Source organism: Somniosus microcephalus, chromosome 17 (genome assembly GCF_052327205.1).
Source record: "Somniosus microcephalus isolate GS21.2 chromosome 17, FLI_Smic_1.0, whole genome shotgun sequence".
NCBI lineage: Eukaryota > Metazoa > Chordata > Chondrichthyes > Squaliformes > Somniosidae > Somniosus > Somniosus microcephalus.
In genome coordinates this window covers 73,359,524-73,375,482 of record NC_141003.1, presented here as the reverse complement: position 1 = coordinate 73,375,482, position 15,959 = coordinate 73,359,524, and the positions used below count along the sequence as shown (strand labels likewise).

Genomic DNA, 15,959 nt, shown 5'->3' with positions numbered 1-15,959 from the left:
TCTGCAGCGCCCCGTGCGGCTGCTTCGTGTGATACTGCAATGCTGAAAGCCTTGTCCAGCGTAAGATCCTTTTCTGGTAGACGCCGTTTCTGGGTTCCTTCACTTTGAAGCCCACACACAAACTTGTCCCTTAAAGTATCTGCTAGTCCCATTCCAAACTGGCAGTGTTTCGATAGCTTGCGCAGTTCCGTTAAATACTCAGCATTACTTTCATCTTTATGCTGGTTCCTTTTGTGAAACTTAAATCTTTCTGCTATCAGCAGCGGTGTGGGGTTTAAGTGGTCCTGTAGGATTGACACTATGTTTTCAAAATCCTTTTCTCCTGGCTTCTCTGGGGTTACTAGGTTTCGTAGTAAGCCATACGTTTTTGCACCCATTGAATTCAACAATACCAGCGCTTTCTTGTCATCTGGCACTTCATTCGCCTTGCAGTATACTTCTATGCGTTTGACATATGTCGTCCAATCTTCGACTTCATTGTCGAACGCTGTGATACTGCCACTCTTCGGCACTTTTGGGTGTGGTTAGACTGGCTTGAAATGGCGTCTCCTGCGCTTTCCTTTCTTCCCCGCTGCGGCTTAAAATGACGTCTCCCACGCTTTCCTTTCTTCCCCGCTGCGGCTTAAAATGGCGTCTCCCGCGCTGCTGCCAACGCCGCTCTCGGCGGTCCTCGTGGCAAATGGCGACGCCCTGTGGGTTTCGTGCGCTGCTGCCAATGCCGCTCTCTGCGGCCCTCGTGGCAATGGCAGCACCTCGCGTTTTCCTGCGCGCCTCTCTCTCCCGTTGACGCTGCTCAGCCCTTGAACACCGGCTGCGCTCTGCTCTCTCTCGCCTCTCTCTCCCGTTGACGCCGCTCGGTCCTGAACACCGGCTGCGCTCTGCTCTCTCTCGCCTCTCTCCCCCGTTGACGCTGCTCGGCCCTTGAACACCGGCTGCGCCCTGTGCGCTCTGCCCGCTCTCTCTCCCCCGTCGATGCTGCTCGGCCTTTTCCTGTGCCGCTCGGTCGGCTCTAGCCGCCGCTGTCCGGGAAGGGTCTGCGCACTACCTGTTGCCAGCCCGTTTCGCTGGACCACCATGACTGGAAAGCCAAGCCTGGCTCTCGACAGCCTCCCCTGCGATGCCCGTGCTTCTGGACTCGACCTCCTTCCACTGTTCTCCAGGAGCAAATCCCTGGGAGGTGATGCAGAGTTGCAGGTAGGTTCGAATCTTTGTCATCGCCAATGTTAGATCCGTGTATCTTAATGTTGTGTCCTTCAATAATCAGACAAAAGACTGCAGGGAACGATCAACAGGTGTTTACTGAATGAGTGTTCAAACTGCAACTGACTGTACAGATCACTACTCAGGTTTATATTCAGGTGTGGTCACTGCCGGTACTACAGGATACAGGAGCTGTAAAAAGTAGTTCTCCCCCTTAAAGGTACATACATTACACCGACCACCCCAAGCTCCAACGCGTGCGAGCGCACACGGCCATAGCCAACAACTGCCTACACCAACTGTTCTCTTACCAGCTCCTTATTTACTTCTGCTAAATTAAGCAATAGTTCAGTTGCAAAGAAACAGCGGGATGTCAATTTGAACCAAAGTGGTCACCACCTGGCTACTCCATGTTCCAGGCTGCAGTGTATTAGCACGTTGCTTGTCAAGGTGACTGTGTGTGTGATGGGGAAGGATGAAGGAAGAGAGAGAGAGAGAGAGAGAGAGTGCCGTTTATAGTCTACTTACTATCATTTTTCAACGAGGTTTTCAAAGTGCATCTTCATTTAGCCTTCAGCACCAGGAGGATGGGAGGGCCGGGCACAAAGCTGGGCCTTCATGATCAGCTGCTCTCAACAGGACAAGAGGGCTTTTTCCCCCCTTCCTCGCTCCGACACAATGGTGTCTCTGCGCATACCAGAAGCTAACGAGCCTGACAATAGTGAAATACCTACACTTTCTCAACATAGTTCCCAAGGAGATCAAGCTGGCCTTCACTTACTGTGCTGCCAAAATGTGACTTGTGAATAGAACAACTCACTGTGCTGTCACAAGATTGCTTCCTTGCAAGCAAGAAAAATCCCGCCAATAAACCTGTACTACGTAGAACAATTCTCTTCAATGAGAATATAAAATTGGATTGCTCCACAATTGCTCAGTAAATAGACCAGATGGTGTGGCATTGAGCCGTATAGGAAGGACCCGGGCCCAGCTTTAAGTACCTGAAAGAAAAATATTTGCAGGGCTACAGGGAAAGGGCGGGGGGGTGGGACTAGCTGAGGTGCCCTAGCGAAGAGCCAGCACGGGCTCGACAGGCCGAATGGCCTCCTTCTGTGCTGTAACCATTCTATGATTCTATTCTAATCCCTGGACTGTGCTGAGGTAGCTGGTCTCAGGCAGGGTAACCATGGGGACACTCGGCTGGGGCACAGGGAGGTACAGGGGTTCATGCGGGGATCCCAATTTGCTCCTCCCTCCATTCGAACGTTGCTCCTCTCACAAGTTGTTCCTGTTCCCTATGTAGTAACCAACTTCTGATCCAGTTCTACATTCTACCTTAGATTCCTCTGGCTTTTAATTTAATTATAAGTCTTTCAAGTGCAGCTTGTAAAAAGCCTTCTGAACATCCTGATGAACTATAATAGGGAGTGTAGACTTTATCCGTAGCATGAAGACTTTATCTGTAGCATTGCCCAAAAGAAACAGAGAAGAGGCCAGATCTTCCCCTTCAAAATTCCCATTTCTTTTTCAGTTGTTATCATGTCCTGTAGCCTACTCCTTAGAATAGATTCCATTATTTTATCTGTCGATATAAACCAACGGGGTTTTTCAATTTACAAAGGCAAAATACTGCGGATGCTGGAAATCTGAAATAAAAACAGAAAACGCTGGAAATACTCAGCAGGCCAGACAGCCTCTGAGGAGAGAGAGAGAAACAGAGTTAACGTTTCAGGTCGATGACCCTTCGTCAGAACCTCTGACAAAAAGGTCATCGACCTGAAACGTCAACTCTGTTTCTCTCGCTCCACCGATGCTGCCTGACCTTTTGATCCAATTTAGTTGCTTCTAGTCCTGTGGTACCTCTCCTGGCGCATGATTCATTCACGACCACAGCCAGCGCCCCACAAATTTGCCCCCTGGTCTCACTAGGATATATGGCAAATCAAGCAAGGGGATTTGTTAATCCCTAATCTTTTTGACTTTTACCTCACTAACCTCTGGGTTGTTGGGTGTGGCTAGTGCCTTCCTCTGCGGTGAATATTTATAGAAAATATACATTTAATATCTTAGCCATTAATTCTTCAGTTCCTGTGCCACTCTACTGTTCTGCCACTGCAAGAATGTTTTAATCTATATATATAAAGCGGCTCTTCTGTCTGTCCCGATGTCTGTCTGTCCCGATGTCTGTCTGTCTGTCTGTCTGTCCGTTCTCTATACGTTTGAAAGTTACAGAGCGTACCGACGCACGCGTCGCCTCAAAAGAAAGCTTGCGATTCCGGACCGGTCATAGGCATATTTACGTTTCGGCCGGACAAAAATCCCGCCCGCGGTATCCCAAAAACGTTCAGCGTTCCGCTCATTAGCATCTCATTAGCGACCGTGTGACGTCGAGGTCCACCAATCGGACGGCGGGTTCCTTCCTACAGTTGAGTGTCGAGTGACTCGACGATTGACCAATTCTACGCTTCGGTGACCTGACCGGTCGACCAATCGGTGCGTGTGTGGGCGGGCCTTATCCTTCTGAACCGAGGTGAGTGGCTGCCATCTTGATTTTTCACAATTTTTTCCCCCACACTTTCTGTGTGTTAGGGAACTAAGGTAAATATTTTAACGATGTGTTAGGGAATTAAATAACAATTTAATAGGGGGGGGGGAGAGCCTCGGGAAATCGCGGGGGGGGGGAGAGCCTCGGGAAATCGCGGGGGGGGGGGGAGCCTCGGGAAATCGCGGGGGGGGTGGGGGAGAGCCTCGGTAAATCGCGGGGGGTGGCGAGCCTCGGGAAATCGCGGGGGGCTCGCGCTGACCGCGCATGCGCCGCCCGCACTGACCGCGCATGCGCCGCCCGCACTGACCGCGCATGCACCGCCCGCACCGACCGCGCATGCGCCGCCCACAGCGGCCGTCCATCAGCCGCGCGATACGCGGGGGACCTCAGCTCCGGACCTCAGGCGCTAGGCAGGGGGAGGGGCCGGAGAGAGGGACAGAGGGGAGTGGGGGAGGGGAGGGAAGGAGGGAGACAGGGGAGGGAAGGAGAGGAGGGGAGGGGAGGGAGAGGAGGGGAGGGAGAGAGGGGAGGGGAGGGAGGGATAGGACAGGCAGAGGACATGACAGGGAGAGGGGGGACACACAGGGGCAGGGAGACCAAGCACCCCAAAATTGCCCTCGCAACGCGGGGCTCCCCAGCTAGTGTTTCTATAAAGGGATCAAGGGGTATGGGGAGAAAGCAGGGACCGGGTACTGAATTTGGATGATCAGCCATGATCGCATTGAATGGCGGAGCAGGCTCGAGGGGCTGAATGGCCTACTCCTGCTCCTATCTTCTATGTTTCTATGTTAATGTTATTCCTAAGTTAATTTGTATCCTCATCACTTGGACACTTTCTGTCCCTTTATTATCTTTGTTAACCTTCTTCCAACAGATTCTCTCGAATTGACTTGCGTCACCATGGTTACTAGGAACCTCAAAGCGAAAGGTTATAAATACAAGCATGTTTACAATAGCCATCAATGATTCTGTGCCTGCTGCATCTCAGCAGTTACTACAGTCACAAAGCAGTCACATTTCCTTCAGCTTTTGTGCAGCATTCAGAGACACCCCCGCCCCCCCCCACCCCTTAACCTTCCCAAGCCTCGGAATAATAGGCAATCTTAAATATTCCTCTTGGAATCACATATTAAAGGGCAAAGGAAAATGAGTTTATCGTTGAACTGTGACTTGCACATTTCTGATCCGAGAACGGGCACCTGGGACTAATTCTCATCCACTCCCTCGCCACATCAGTGGCCAGTCTGAAGCTCACTGCGCGAAAGATTTTTTTTTTTCCAATTTTCTCCCCCGTTCTCCTGAAGGCGCTGACTCACACTGGAGTATAGTTCTCCAGGGATACGGTGCCAAAGGATCTAGAATCTCCAACCTCCTTCTCCACCCCAATTGACCACTGTTTTGATGTTTGAACCTCAGTAATGACCATTAGAGGGCTACGTGGTCCTCATTCCAATCCACGCACATGCACTTTCCAGCAGGGGTTATTAGATAGTGATCAGGAGTAAAAAGCCTGGCTGTTTTTTTGTCCCCCCTCCCCAGCCTAGAGATTCTAAGACCCGCTGCAGCCCTCCCATAGAGCTGGTTTGACGCTGCATCAGTCTTTCAGAAGCTAAAACTGGGTATTCTGCGGCGAGTGTCTCACCTCCTGACCCCCCAAAGTCTTTCCACCATCTACAAGGCACAAGTCAGGATTGTGATGGAATACTCTCCACTTGCCTGGATGAGTGCAGTTCCAACAACACTCAAGAAGCACGACACCATTCGCTTGATTGACATCCCATCCACCACCTAAAACATTCACTCCCTCCACCACTGGCGCACCGTGGCTGTAGTGTGTACCATCTACAAGATGCACTGCAGCAACTCGCCAAGGCTTCTTCAGCAGCACCTCCCAAACCCACGGACCTCTACCACCTAGAAGGACAAGGGCAGCAGGCACATGGGAACACCACCACCTCCAAGTTCCCCTCCAAGTCACACACCATCCTGACTTGGACATATATCACCGTTCCTTCATCGTCACTGGGTCACAATCCTGGAACTCCCTCCCTAACAGCACTGTGGGAGTACCTTCACCACACGGACTGCAGCGGTTCAAGAAGGCGGCTCACCATCACCTTCTCGAGGGCAATTAGGGATGGGCAATAAATGCTGGCCTTGCCAGCGACACCCACATCCTGTGAATGAATAAATAAAAAACAAAACAACAATAACCACGATACAGTAAATGTTCAGATTGAGTTCACAACTTCGCGCTGCCAGGCAGAAGCTGCACTCTCCAGTACTGCAGGTCAGATATAAGTCATTATTGATCAATGCGCAATGATTGTAAAAAAAAATACATTTTAAGTGCTAATCATAAGGAGTCATTTTCCAAGTGCTTGCCGGTACTCTTTACCGATATCTAACAACGGTGAACAAGGTTCTATTTCTCCGGATTGCCCTGGAGTCTCCAGGAATTCAAGACAAATCTCCTGGACACTCCTGCGCGCAAACCAGGAGACAAACCATAGAGGCATTAAAAAAAAAAAGCGGAGTGTTTCTTTTTTCATTTTCTTTGAACATTTTTCGTTTATTCGTTATAAAAAATATTGGAGATGGGGGGGGTGGGGGGGGCGGGGAAAAGGGCTGTTTGACAGGGCGGGGCGGTTGGAGGTGGGAGGTCACCTGATGAAATCTCCAGGAATCCGTCCAGAGTTGGAAACTCTACCAGCACACACACAGAAAATTGCACCCCCCTCCCCATATCGTCATCTACACCCTCTGTACTTTAAACTGGTAAACCCTAGCGCTTACGCAGTGCCTTTCACATTGAAACATGTCTCAACACTTCAGGCAGCTAATTGCTCTTGGAGTACAGGGTTTGCTGCAATGTAGCCAGGCGCAGCGGCCATTTTGCAACAGGACCACCCCACAAGCACCAACGGGGCGGATGGCTAGTTACCCTGCTTTTTTGGTGATGTCGGCTGAGGGAAGAATGTTGGCCAGGTCACGGAGAGAGAGAGAGAGAGAGAGAGAATTTCCAGCTTCTCTTGTGCCCCTGGGGCCTGTGCACGGCTCACCTCAACGAAGCAACCAGTTTGATTCAGACTAGCGAGTCAGTCCGCAAGATGGAGTTTGCAAGCCAGCAGTCAGCTATGGAGTGCTGCTGTGCTTACAGTTGTTTCCAACCGTAATAAAATTGTCTTTCCTTTAACAATCGACATCGGATTGATTATCGGGAAACATAACGATGCTGAAAGACAAAAGCAATGCACTTTTTGCTTTCTGGTGCTTGCTTGAAGATAATGAGCTCCTGGATAGATGACATTCAGTGCAGTTTGTGAAGATACAATAAAAAAACCAAAATCATAAAATGCCATGACATTTTATTCAGATTGATCATGGCTGTCCTGCTCACACGCAAGAAAGTCAAGCCACATGAGGCGTGTGGACCTGCGAACTGTCTGAGGAAAACTTGCATTCATCTGCCAAGCTAGGACTCCGGACTTTAGCAATAATGCTCAAACTTTCCCATATGCCCTCTGTCCCTTCTAATGTTAGGCTTTACAGGATCAGGTGAGAAAAGTTGCATCTTCCTATGTTCAGTCAAATGTACCTGAAGTAAGACATGACGCTAGATTGGTTTTTTTCCCCTCCACGGGTGGAAAATCTAGCCCAATGTTTTACAGAATTATTTTAAAATCAGATTACTTTGTAAACGACACTGAATGTTGTCCTTTTTTAAACCTGTAATATGCTGTCATGCGCTGGTGCTCCAGATCATTCATAGTAAATGGATTCCTTCAGATTTCCCAGGGTAGAATACAATCCCCCCACCCCACAACCCTCCCCACATCTCCACCATTACATTGCTTGGTGCTCCCTCCCCCTTCATTACAGTGAGTTTGGTGCTATTTCTACCCCCTTATTACAATGTGCTCGTGTTGTTCCCTCTCTCCATTACAATGAGCTTGGTATTAATTGGAGCCACTCTTACCCTCCCTCAACAGATTTTCCTTTCAGTTATACCAGATATAATGAAGTACTCATCGAGGGATTGGGTCACAGTGGTGCTACTGGTCCAGTGAGATCTTATGAGCCTCATTAAATACTTGTACTTTCCCAGAACCCTGACACACTCTGAGTGCAAGGCTCCACTGACTCAATCTGTTTTATGTCCTGATATTTACAACTGCCACAGGCTGACAAGGCCACTCCGACATTACACACTGTGTCATCAAAGCTAAGCACTGTACCAAAGGTGGTTTGGTTAAAGGACTGTTAAAAGTGACCCGGAAATCCAGGCCTCTTCAGACAGGATTAGTGACTGTCCTTGTCACCGGCACTGAAAGAAGGCAGCTAGTAATTCCTTTCAGCACGACAAGACTGCAAGATGTCAGTGCTGATGTGTCAGAGAAAAGGCCACACTACACTTGACAACTCCGCAATGTTCAAAGCGTGACTGCTCCGACTGCATCTAGCTGCTGCACCCTAGGATTAAGGAGTCTACAGTCTCGAGGCCCTGAATGGACAGGCTACCACCCCCCTTCCAACTACACAGAGATTCTGCATCGAAACCGCCAGGACATGTGGAGCAAGGGTATCTTTACGAGATTTACAGTAACAAGGAAAATGCTCCTCACAGTAAAAGATAAGAAATAAAAAGCATTTGCATTCTGGCAAGGAATTTTGCGAACACACCCCAGTTTCCAACCTCTCTCAACCCGCTGTAACCTCCAGCTTGTTGAGGACTGCGCCACCCACATTCTACCGTCCCCATCTAGCACCGCCATCCTTACCAACCTCCATTGGTTCCTCGTCCCGCAGCACTTCAAACCGACTTGAAAATCCTTGTCCTTGGCATCTCCCACCTCCACCATCTCTCAACCCACCACACCGTGTCCACACCTTCCACTCTTCCATTTTCACCCCCCCCTCACCCACTTCACCGGATCATTCACAACCTTAGTGCCCTGTTTGACCCTAAGCTGAGCTTTAACTGTCTAATGGAGGTGGTCCCACACCTCTTGCCAGAATTCAAATCTTGGCGACTTTCAGTTCCATCTTTAAAACGACACAACTGTGTAATGCTACCAGCCTGTAAACACTGCAAGAGCCGAATCTTACCTGCTTTTCTGACATGACGTAGAGGTATTGCTGATCCACAGACAAAGACATGTCTCGCAGAATAGCGCCACTCTCCACTACCTGGATGGTTTCGTACTGCAGGGCACCATGGGAAGGCCCATCCACACGAATCTGTGAAGAGAGAGAGAGAGGGAGAGATCACTTACTGAACATCTTTCAATTTTTAAAAACTTCTATATTATTCATCAACTACATTCCCTCAAGCTTGTACTTATTAGTCATTTATGTGGTCACAAGTAGAATGTCTCCAGTGTTCAGCACTGTGTTTTTTAAAAATATCTCCCAATTTCCTCCCTTCCTCTCTGGAAGGGATAGACAGACACCTTGACGGGATCCAGTTCCAGTATGTTGAGTACCCTCTGGCCCCCTCACCCAACTGGTCATAATTCATGCAGAAATTTTGATGGTGAGTGTTGGGCAAGCTATGTGGTCATGTGCTTCCAGTAAAAGTGGCTGGATAATGATGAATGGTCAATGTGCCCCCAAGGACGCCGAGACCAAGAGCATCTCTATCTGCGACCAGTTAACTCAAAACAGACTAAGGATCCCACCTGGAACCTTCCTGGTCCACAGGATTCAGTTACACACACAATGGCGTCACTAAACCGCTATTTGTTTTTTAAACACTTTTGTTCAGTAATTAACAGCCTCCTTATTGAAACGCACCTAGAAGATGGGAAGCATTTAACTAGCTGAGAGGGTTAGGAACTGTTCAAAATTGTTAACCTGCACCACACGTGGTGTAGGATGTGGCGTCACACCCAGTGTTACCGATCACAGCGGTGTCATTAAGAGGAGTATTGAGCAGGAGCCAGATACATCCTTCCAGATTGAGGGAACGTCAGAGTTTGAGGCACCAACGGTTGATCTGGCGTGCCTCCAACTGGACTATCAGATGATCATACAAAAATGGGGAATACCACGCGAGAACATGCAAACACTAAATAATATTTTCAACAGTACATGAAATTCATAACTTTCTTGCAATGCAGTGGGGATCATCCCATTCATGAAATATTCCATGACATTGTGATGTCATATCACAGCCCATCTCCTAGATCTCTGGTCAATCAAACATCACAGCCCATCTCCTAGACCTCTGGTCAATCCAACATCACAGCCCATCTCCTAGACCTCTGGTCAATCAAACATCACAGCCCATCTCCTAGACCTCTGGTCAATCCAACATCACAGCCCATCTCCTAGACCTCTGGTCAATCCAACATCACAGCCCATCTCCTAGACCTCTGGTCAATCAAACATCACAGCCCATCTCCTAGACCTCTGGTCAATCCAACATCACAGCCCATCTCCAAGACCTCTGGTCAATCCAACATCACAGCCCATCTCCTAGATCTTTGGTCAATCCAACATCACAGCCCATCTCCTACATCCATGGCAGGTCCAACATTACAGCACATCTCCTACACCGAATGGAGGTCCAACATCACAGTCCATCACCTAAAATCCATGGCCAATACAACATCACAGGACATCTCCTACCTCCATGGTAAGTCAAAATCACACACCTCCTACTTCCATTGTAGGCCATTACCTACATCAGAGGTCAGTCCAACATCAAAGGGCAATAACTACATCTTTGGTCAATCTAACATCATAGGGTCATCACCTACATTCGTGGTCAGTCTTTCATCACAGCCGATCGCCTATATCCATGGTTAGTCCAGCATCTGTTCTATTAATGCTTGCTCTTTCTCATTGACAACAATGGAAATTTATTTCATAAATACCAGGGGATGGCTGGTGACAATGGAACTGTACCCCACCAGCGTTAGGACTGTTTGGAACAGAGAGGAGGCGGTAGGCTTGGAGAGGGAAAGGAGTGGGTGAAGTATATGCAAAATGTTCTGTGATGGTGGATCCAACATTGTGGTTAGAAAGTAAGGGAAATTTTCCAATTCCATACTTCATATGGTGTCAGCCATGGCTCGGCTGGTAACAGTCTCGCCTCCAAGTCAGAGGATTGCTGGTTCAAGTCTCACTACACAGACTTGAGCACATAATCTAGGCTGACACTCCAGTGCACTACTGAGGGATCACAGCACTGTCAGAGGTGCCGTCTTTTCGATGCGTTGTTAAGCTGAGGTCCCACCTGCCCTCTCAGGTGGGCGCAAAAGGTCCCATGGCATTCTTTCAAAGTTGAGCAGGGGAGTTCTCCTCGGTTTCCTGACAATATTAATCCCTCAAGCAACTAAAAAAAACACATGCTGTTTGTGGGATCTGGAGTCATATATAGGCCAGACCAGGTAAGGGCAGCAGATTTCCTTCCCTAAAGGACATTAGTGAACCAGATGGGTTTTTACGACAATTCGATAGTTTCATGGTTACCATTACTGATACTAGCTTTTTATTCCAGATTTATTTAATTAACTGAATTTAAATTCCCCAGCTGCCGTGGTGGGATCTGAACTCACGTCTCTGGATCATTAGTCCAGGCCTCTGGATTACTGGTCCAGTAACATAACCACTCTGCTACTGTTCCTGCTACATACCAACAATGACTGCACTTCAAAAAGTACCTCATTGGCTGTAAAGCGCTTCAGGAAGTCCCGAGGTCACGAAAGGCGCTATATAAATGCAAGTTTTTGTTTTCTTTCGCTCCAGCCGAGAGCCTTGCCTAGTGGCAGCGCGCATCGGAAATTCGGGCGTGGGCGGCACACAATTCTCTGACCAGCGGCAGCGCAGTGTGGGGAAAAGTTGCCCCCTCGCGTTGGAAAAGCCGTTCTCCAGGTTTACAGAGCCACGAGCATTAGAAGAACCCAGGAGCTTTCATTCACCCATTACCGCCGCACGAAATGCAAGCCATTTATTTGTGTTATCTGTAAGCTATGATGATCGCACTTGCAGGGATGTGGTTCATGCTAATGACGGCAGTTATGTACCAACAGGGGTACGTTTGTGTGCTTAAGAAGAAAATGAAACGTTTCGCAATCCAACATGTTTAACTGAATGCCAGGTAATTAGTGAGGCAGGAAATTACTGTGTTCAGTGCCACTCTTCCCCAGGTCTGTGACTGTTTCCCTACTGAGAGGTGAGAATTAAAATGAATCAGTTACCAGTAGCACTTGGCACGTTTTTCATTTACTGGCGTACACCCCACCGTGACCACAATCTTCCTAATGTCATTTGCTCCAGATTGAGAGGGCAGGAGTTATTGTTGATTGACTGAGAGCACAATGGTTTGTAAACACATGCATATGTGTGAAATATCAATTTCTCTCCGAGAAATACAGTTTTAATTTCTTCTTTTCTATAGTGTCCTGGTCAACATTTGTCCCTCAACCAACACCTCCAAAAATAGATTAGCAGTCAATGTTTTTTCATTGCTGTTTGTGGGATCGCGCTGCGAGCGCATTGGCTGCTGCACTTGCCTACGAAACAACAATGGCAACGCTTCAAGATTAATTCATTGGTTGTGAAGCGCGTCTCGTCATCCCGAGGATGTTAAAGCAGCGATATAAAGGCAAGATCTTTCGTTGCTTTCCTCGTGAAAATTTGCTGAATCATTTTGGTGATTTATTCACATTGTGAACATTGAATCGACTCCAGTCAAACAGATCATTGAAAGAAGAGAAGAACATAAGAAATAGGAGCAGGAGTCGGCTATTTGGCCCCTCGAGCCTGCTCCGCCATTCAATAAGATCATGGCTCATCTTCGACCTCATCTCCACTTTCCTGCACTATCCCCGTATCCCTTGATTCCCTTAATATTCAAAAATCTATCGATCTCTGATGATTTCTTCTCAAAGCCGCAAACAAAGTTCAAATCGACCAACGCTATTTCCATTGTATAGAATCCCAATGGACCAAACCATTTCCCTTTCACTCCCATTACATAGAATCTAAATGGTCTAAATACCCTTCCCACTCACGCCCATTATGAAGAATCTCAATGGACCAAACTTTTTTCCCATTCACTCCCATTAGATGCAATCCCAATGGATTAAACCCCTTCCCATTCACATCTATTATACAAAGTCCCAATGGATTCACTCTCACTGTGTAAAATCCCAATGGGCCAAATAGCTGCTGCTGTATTAATGAATTACTTCCTCTGTGTTTTGGTGGCTTAGGAAAAATTAGAAATTTAGAACCAACTACGGCTGTCGGCCGTGGCTCAGTGGGTAGCACTCTCGCCTCTGAGTCGGAAGGTTGTAGGTTCAAGTCCCACTCTAGAGACTTGAGCCCATAATGTAGGCTGACACTTCAGTGCAGTACTGAGGGAGCGCTGCACTGTCGGAGCTGCCGTCTTTCGGATGAAACGTTACAATAAGGCCCTGACTGCCCTCTCATATCCATGGCACTATTTGCAGGGCAGTGCTCCCCAGTGTCCTGGACAATATTTATCCCTCAACCAACATAATTAAGAACAGATTGTCTGGTCATTAATCTCATTGCTGTTTGTGGGAGCTTGCTCTGCGCATAGTGGTTGTGTTACTAGACGGGTAATCCAGAGGCCGGAGACGTGAGTTCAAATCCCACCACAGGCAGCTGGGGAATTTAAATTCAATTAATTAAATAAATCTGGAATAGAAAGCTCGTATCAGTAATGGTGACCATGAAACTATCGGATTGTCATAGAAACCCACCTGGTTCATTAATGTCCTTTAGGGAAGGAAATCTGCCGTCCTTACCCGGTCTGGCCTATATGTGACTCCAGACCCACAGCAACATAGTTGACCCTTCACTACTCTCTGCGGTTCAAGGCGACGGCTCACCACCACCTTCTCCAGGGCAATTAAGGATGGACAATAAATGCCGGCCTTGCCAGTGACGCCCACATCCCCGCGAACGAATAAAAAAAAAGAAATTGGCTGACGCGTTTCGCTATGTTACAACAGTGCTTCAAAAGTATTTTATTGGCTGTGAAGCGTTCAGGATGTCCCAAGGTTGTGAAAGGCACCATACAAATGCAAGTCGTTCTTCTCATTCTTGATTGGTACAGCAGTCACATGAATGAGTTAGAGCTCCCTAAAAATGGGGCGTATTTCTTATCCAATTGGAGCACAGCTGTTGAGAATATTCCTGCGATCATAGAACTTTACAACACAGAAAGAGGCCGCTTATTGTAGTGTATGTAACGTTCTACCTTTAAGAGAACTATTGTATGTAACCGTCCACCTTTAAGAGAACTATTTTAGGGGTTGCACTACTTTATCTTGGCTGCTGTATACTGTAATACCGGTGGTGACCACACCGGTATATAAGTGCTGTGTAATGAGTTATTGGGCAGATTCGCCCTGACCTTCGAATAGTAAAGTCCTGTTAAAGTTTACTCTTGTAGTCTGTGTAATAATTCGCAATATAACACATAGACTTTACACTTATCACATCACACCTGTGCTGCTTCTTTGACAGAGCTCGGTACCAAGTCCCATTGTCCTGCCCATTCTGTCCAATGCATTTTCTTTCAGAGTTTTCTTCTTCGATAAATATATTCAAGAAGGAGTTAGATATATTTCTTAAGGCTAAAGGGATCAAGGGGTATGGGGAGAAAGCAGGGACAGGGTACTGAATTTGGATGATCAGCCATGATCTCATTAAATGGCGGTGCAGGGTCGAGGGGCCGAATGGCCTACTCCTGCTCCTATCTGTCTATCTATCTTTGAATAAGTATGCAACAACTTGCATTGATATAGCGCCTAGCAAAACATAGTAAAACGTCCCATTGCCCTTTTAAAAGCTGAATGTATTCTGACACTACAGTTGACTCTGGTAGGCCAGTCCATATTCTAACAACCCTCTATGTAAAAAAACTAACTCCTAATCTCTCCCTTTGCTCTTTATACTCCTACTAGCACTTTTTTTTCTAAAAACTAAGAAAAAACTGGGTATATTCATGACAGAGATCGATAGACTTTTGGATACTAAGGGAACCAAGGGATATGGGGACAGTGCGGGAAGGTGGAGTTGAGGTAGAAGATCAGCCATGATCTTACTGAATGGCAGAGCAGGCTCGAAGGGCCTAATCTTGCTCCTATTTCTTATGTTCTTATGTAAAGTACTTATCCTCCATAAATTTTCACCTCTAAACGGCTCTGCTCTCTCCACATATCGCTTTATCTATGTCTTTTCCTCTGTCCGATAGACAATAATAAACTCACAGTAGTGTAACCATTTCCTTCATATTCCTTGACTCAAACAAGAGATTCAGCTTTGCATCATCCCCATATCATTCGAGTGACATTGAAATATTTGAGGAATCCCACAATTTTTGTTTCCTACCCTACCCTTCCTGAGTATTTTGTAACCAGGAATGTTCAGCTTCCAGCCCTCCCTAGTCTAAGCCGCATCTCTATCAATGATTTTATATCACCCACTCCCCCATAGTAATTGGTGCCTCTGTTTCTATTGCCTAAATTTATTCAGAATACTTTATATATGAAGACCAGCCGCATAAATACTGTGTTAACAAGAGCAGGTCAGAGGCTGGGTTTTCTGTGGCGAGTGTCTCACCTCCTGACTCCCCAAAGCCTTTCCACCATCTACAAGGCACAAGTAAGGACTGTGATGGAATACGCTCCACTTGCCTGGATGAGTGCAGCTACAACAACACTCAAGAAGCTCGACACCATCCAGGACAAAGCAGCCTGTTTGATTGGCACCCCATCCACTACCTTAAACATTCACTCCCTCCACCACCGGCGTACCGTGGCTGCAGTGTGTACCATCTACAAGATGCACTGCAGCAACTCACTAAGGGGGAGAAATTCGGTATCGCCCCATTTGGGGCGCAATTATCGGCCAGGTACAAAGTTTAGCGCCTGGCGTTAATTATCGCCTCCGACTGCAAACTTGGCTTTTATCGCCCCTGGAGGTGATTGGAGAACTAAATCAGGCGCTTCACATCTGTCTTAAGGCGCAAAGGCCAAGGAGCGAGGCGCTACCTCAGAGCGCTGGCGAAGCTCATGTGATGTCAGTCAGCAATGGAATACAGACACACTGGCACCGGCCAATTCTTAAAGGGGAGTTCTGATGAATGGTCATCGACCTGAAACGTTAACTCTGTTTCTCTCTTCACAGATGCTGCTTGACCTGCTGAGTTTCTCCAGCATTTTCTGTT

The 15,959-nt window shown here is 47.5% G+C and overlaps 1 protein-coding gene across 6 annotated transcripts in view; it reads right to left on the bottom strand.

The window, feature by feature from the left end:
- Positions 1-15,959, bottom strand: part of plxna4 (plexin A4) — a 691,435-nt gene that overhangs the window by 356,210 nt on the left and 319,266 nt on the right. For all 6 annotated transcript variants that reach the window (XM_086010677.1, XM_086010680.1, XM_086010678.1 and 3 more), the window contains exon 4: positions 8,855-8,986. In XM_086010677.1, coding sequence (XP_085866803.1) covers positions 8,855-8,986 — 132 coding nt within the window. The remainder of the gene's footprint in view (positions 1-8,854; positions 8,987-15,959) is intronic.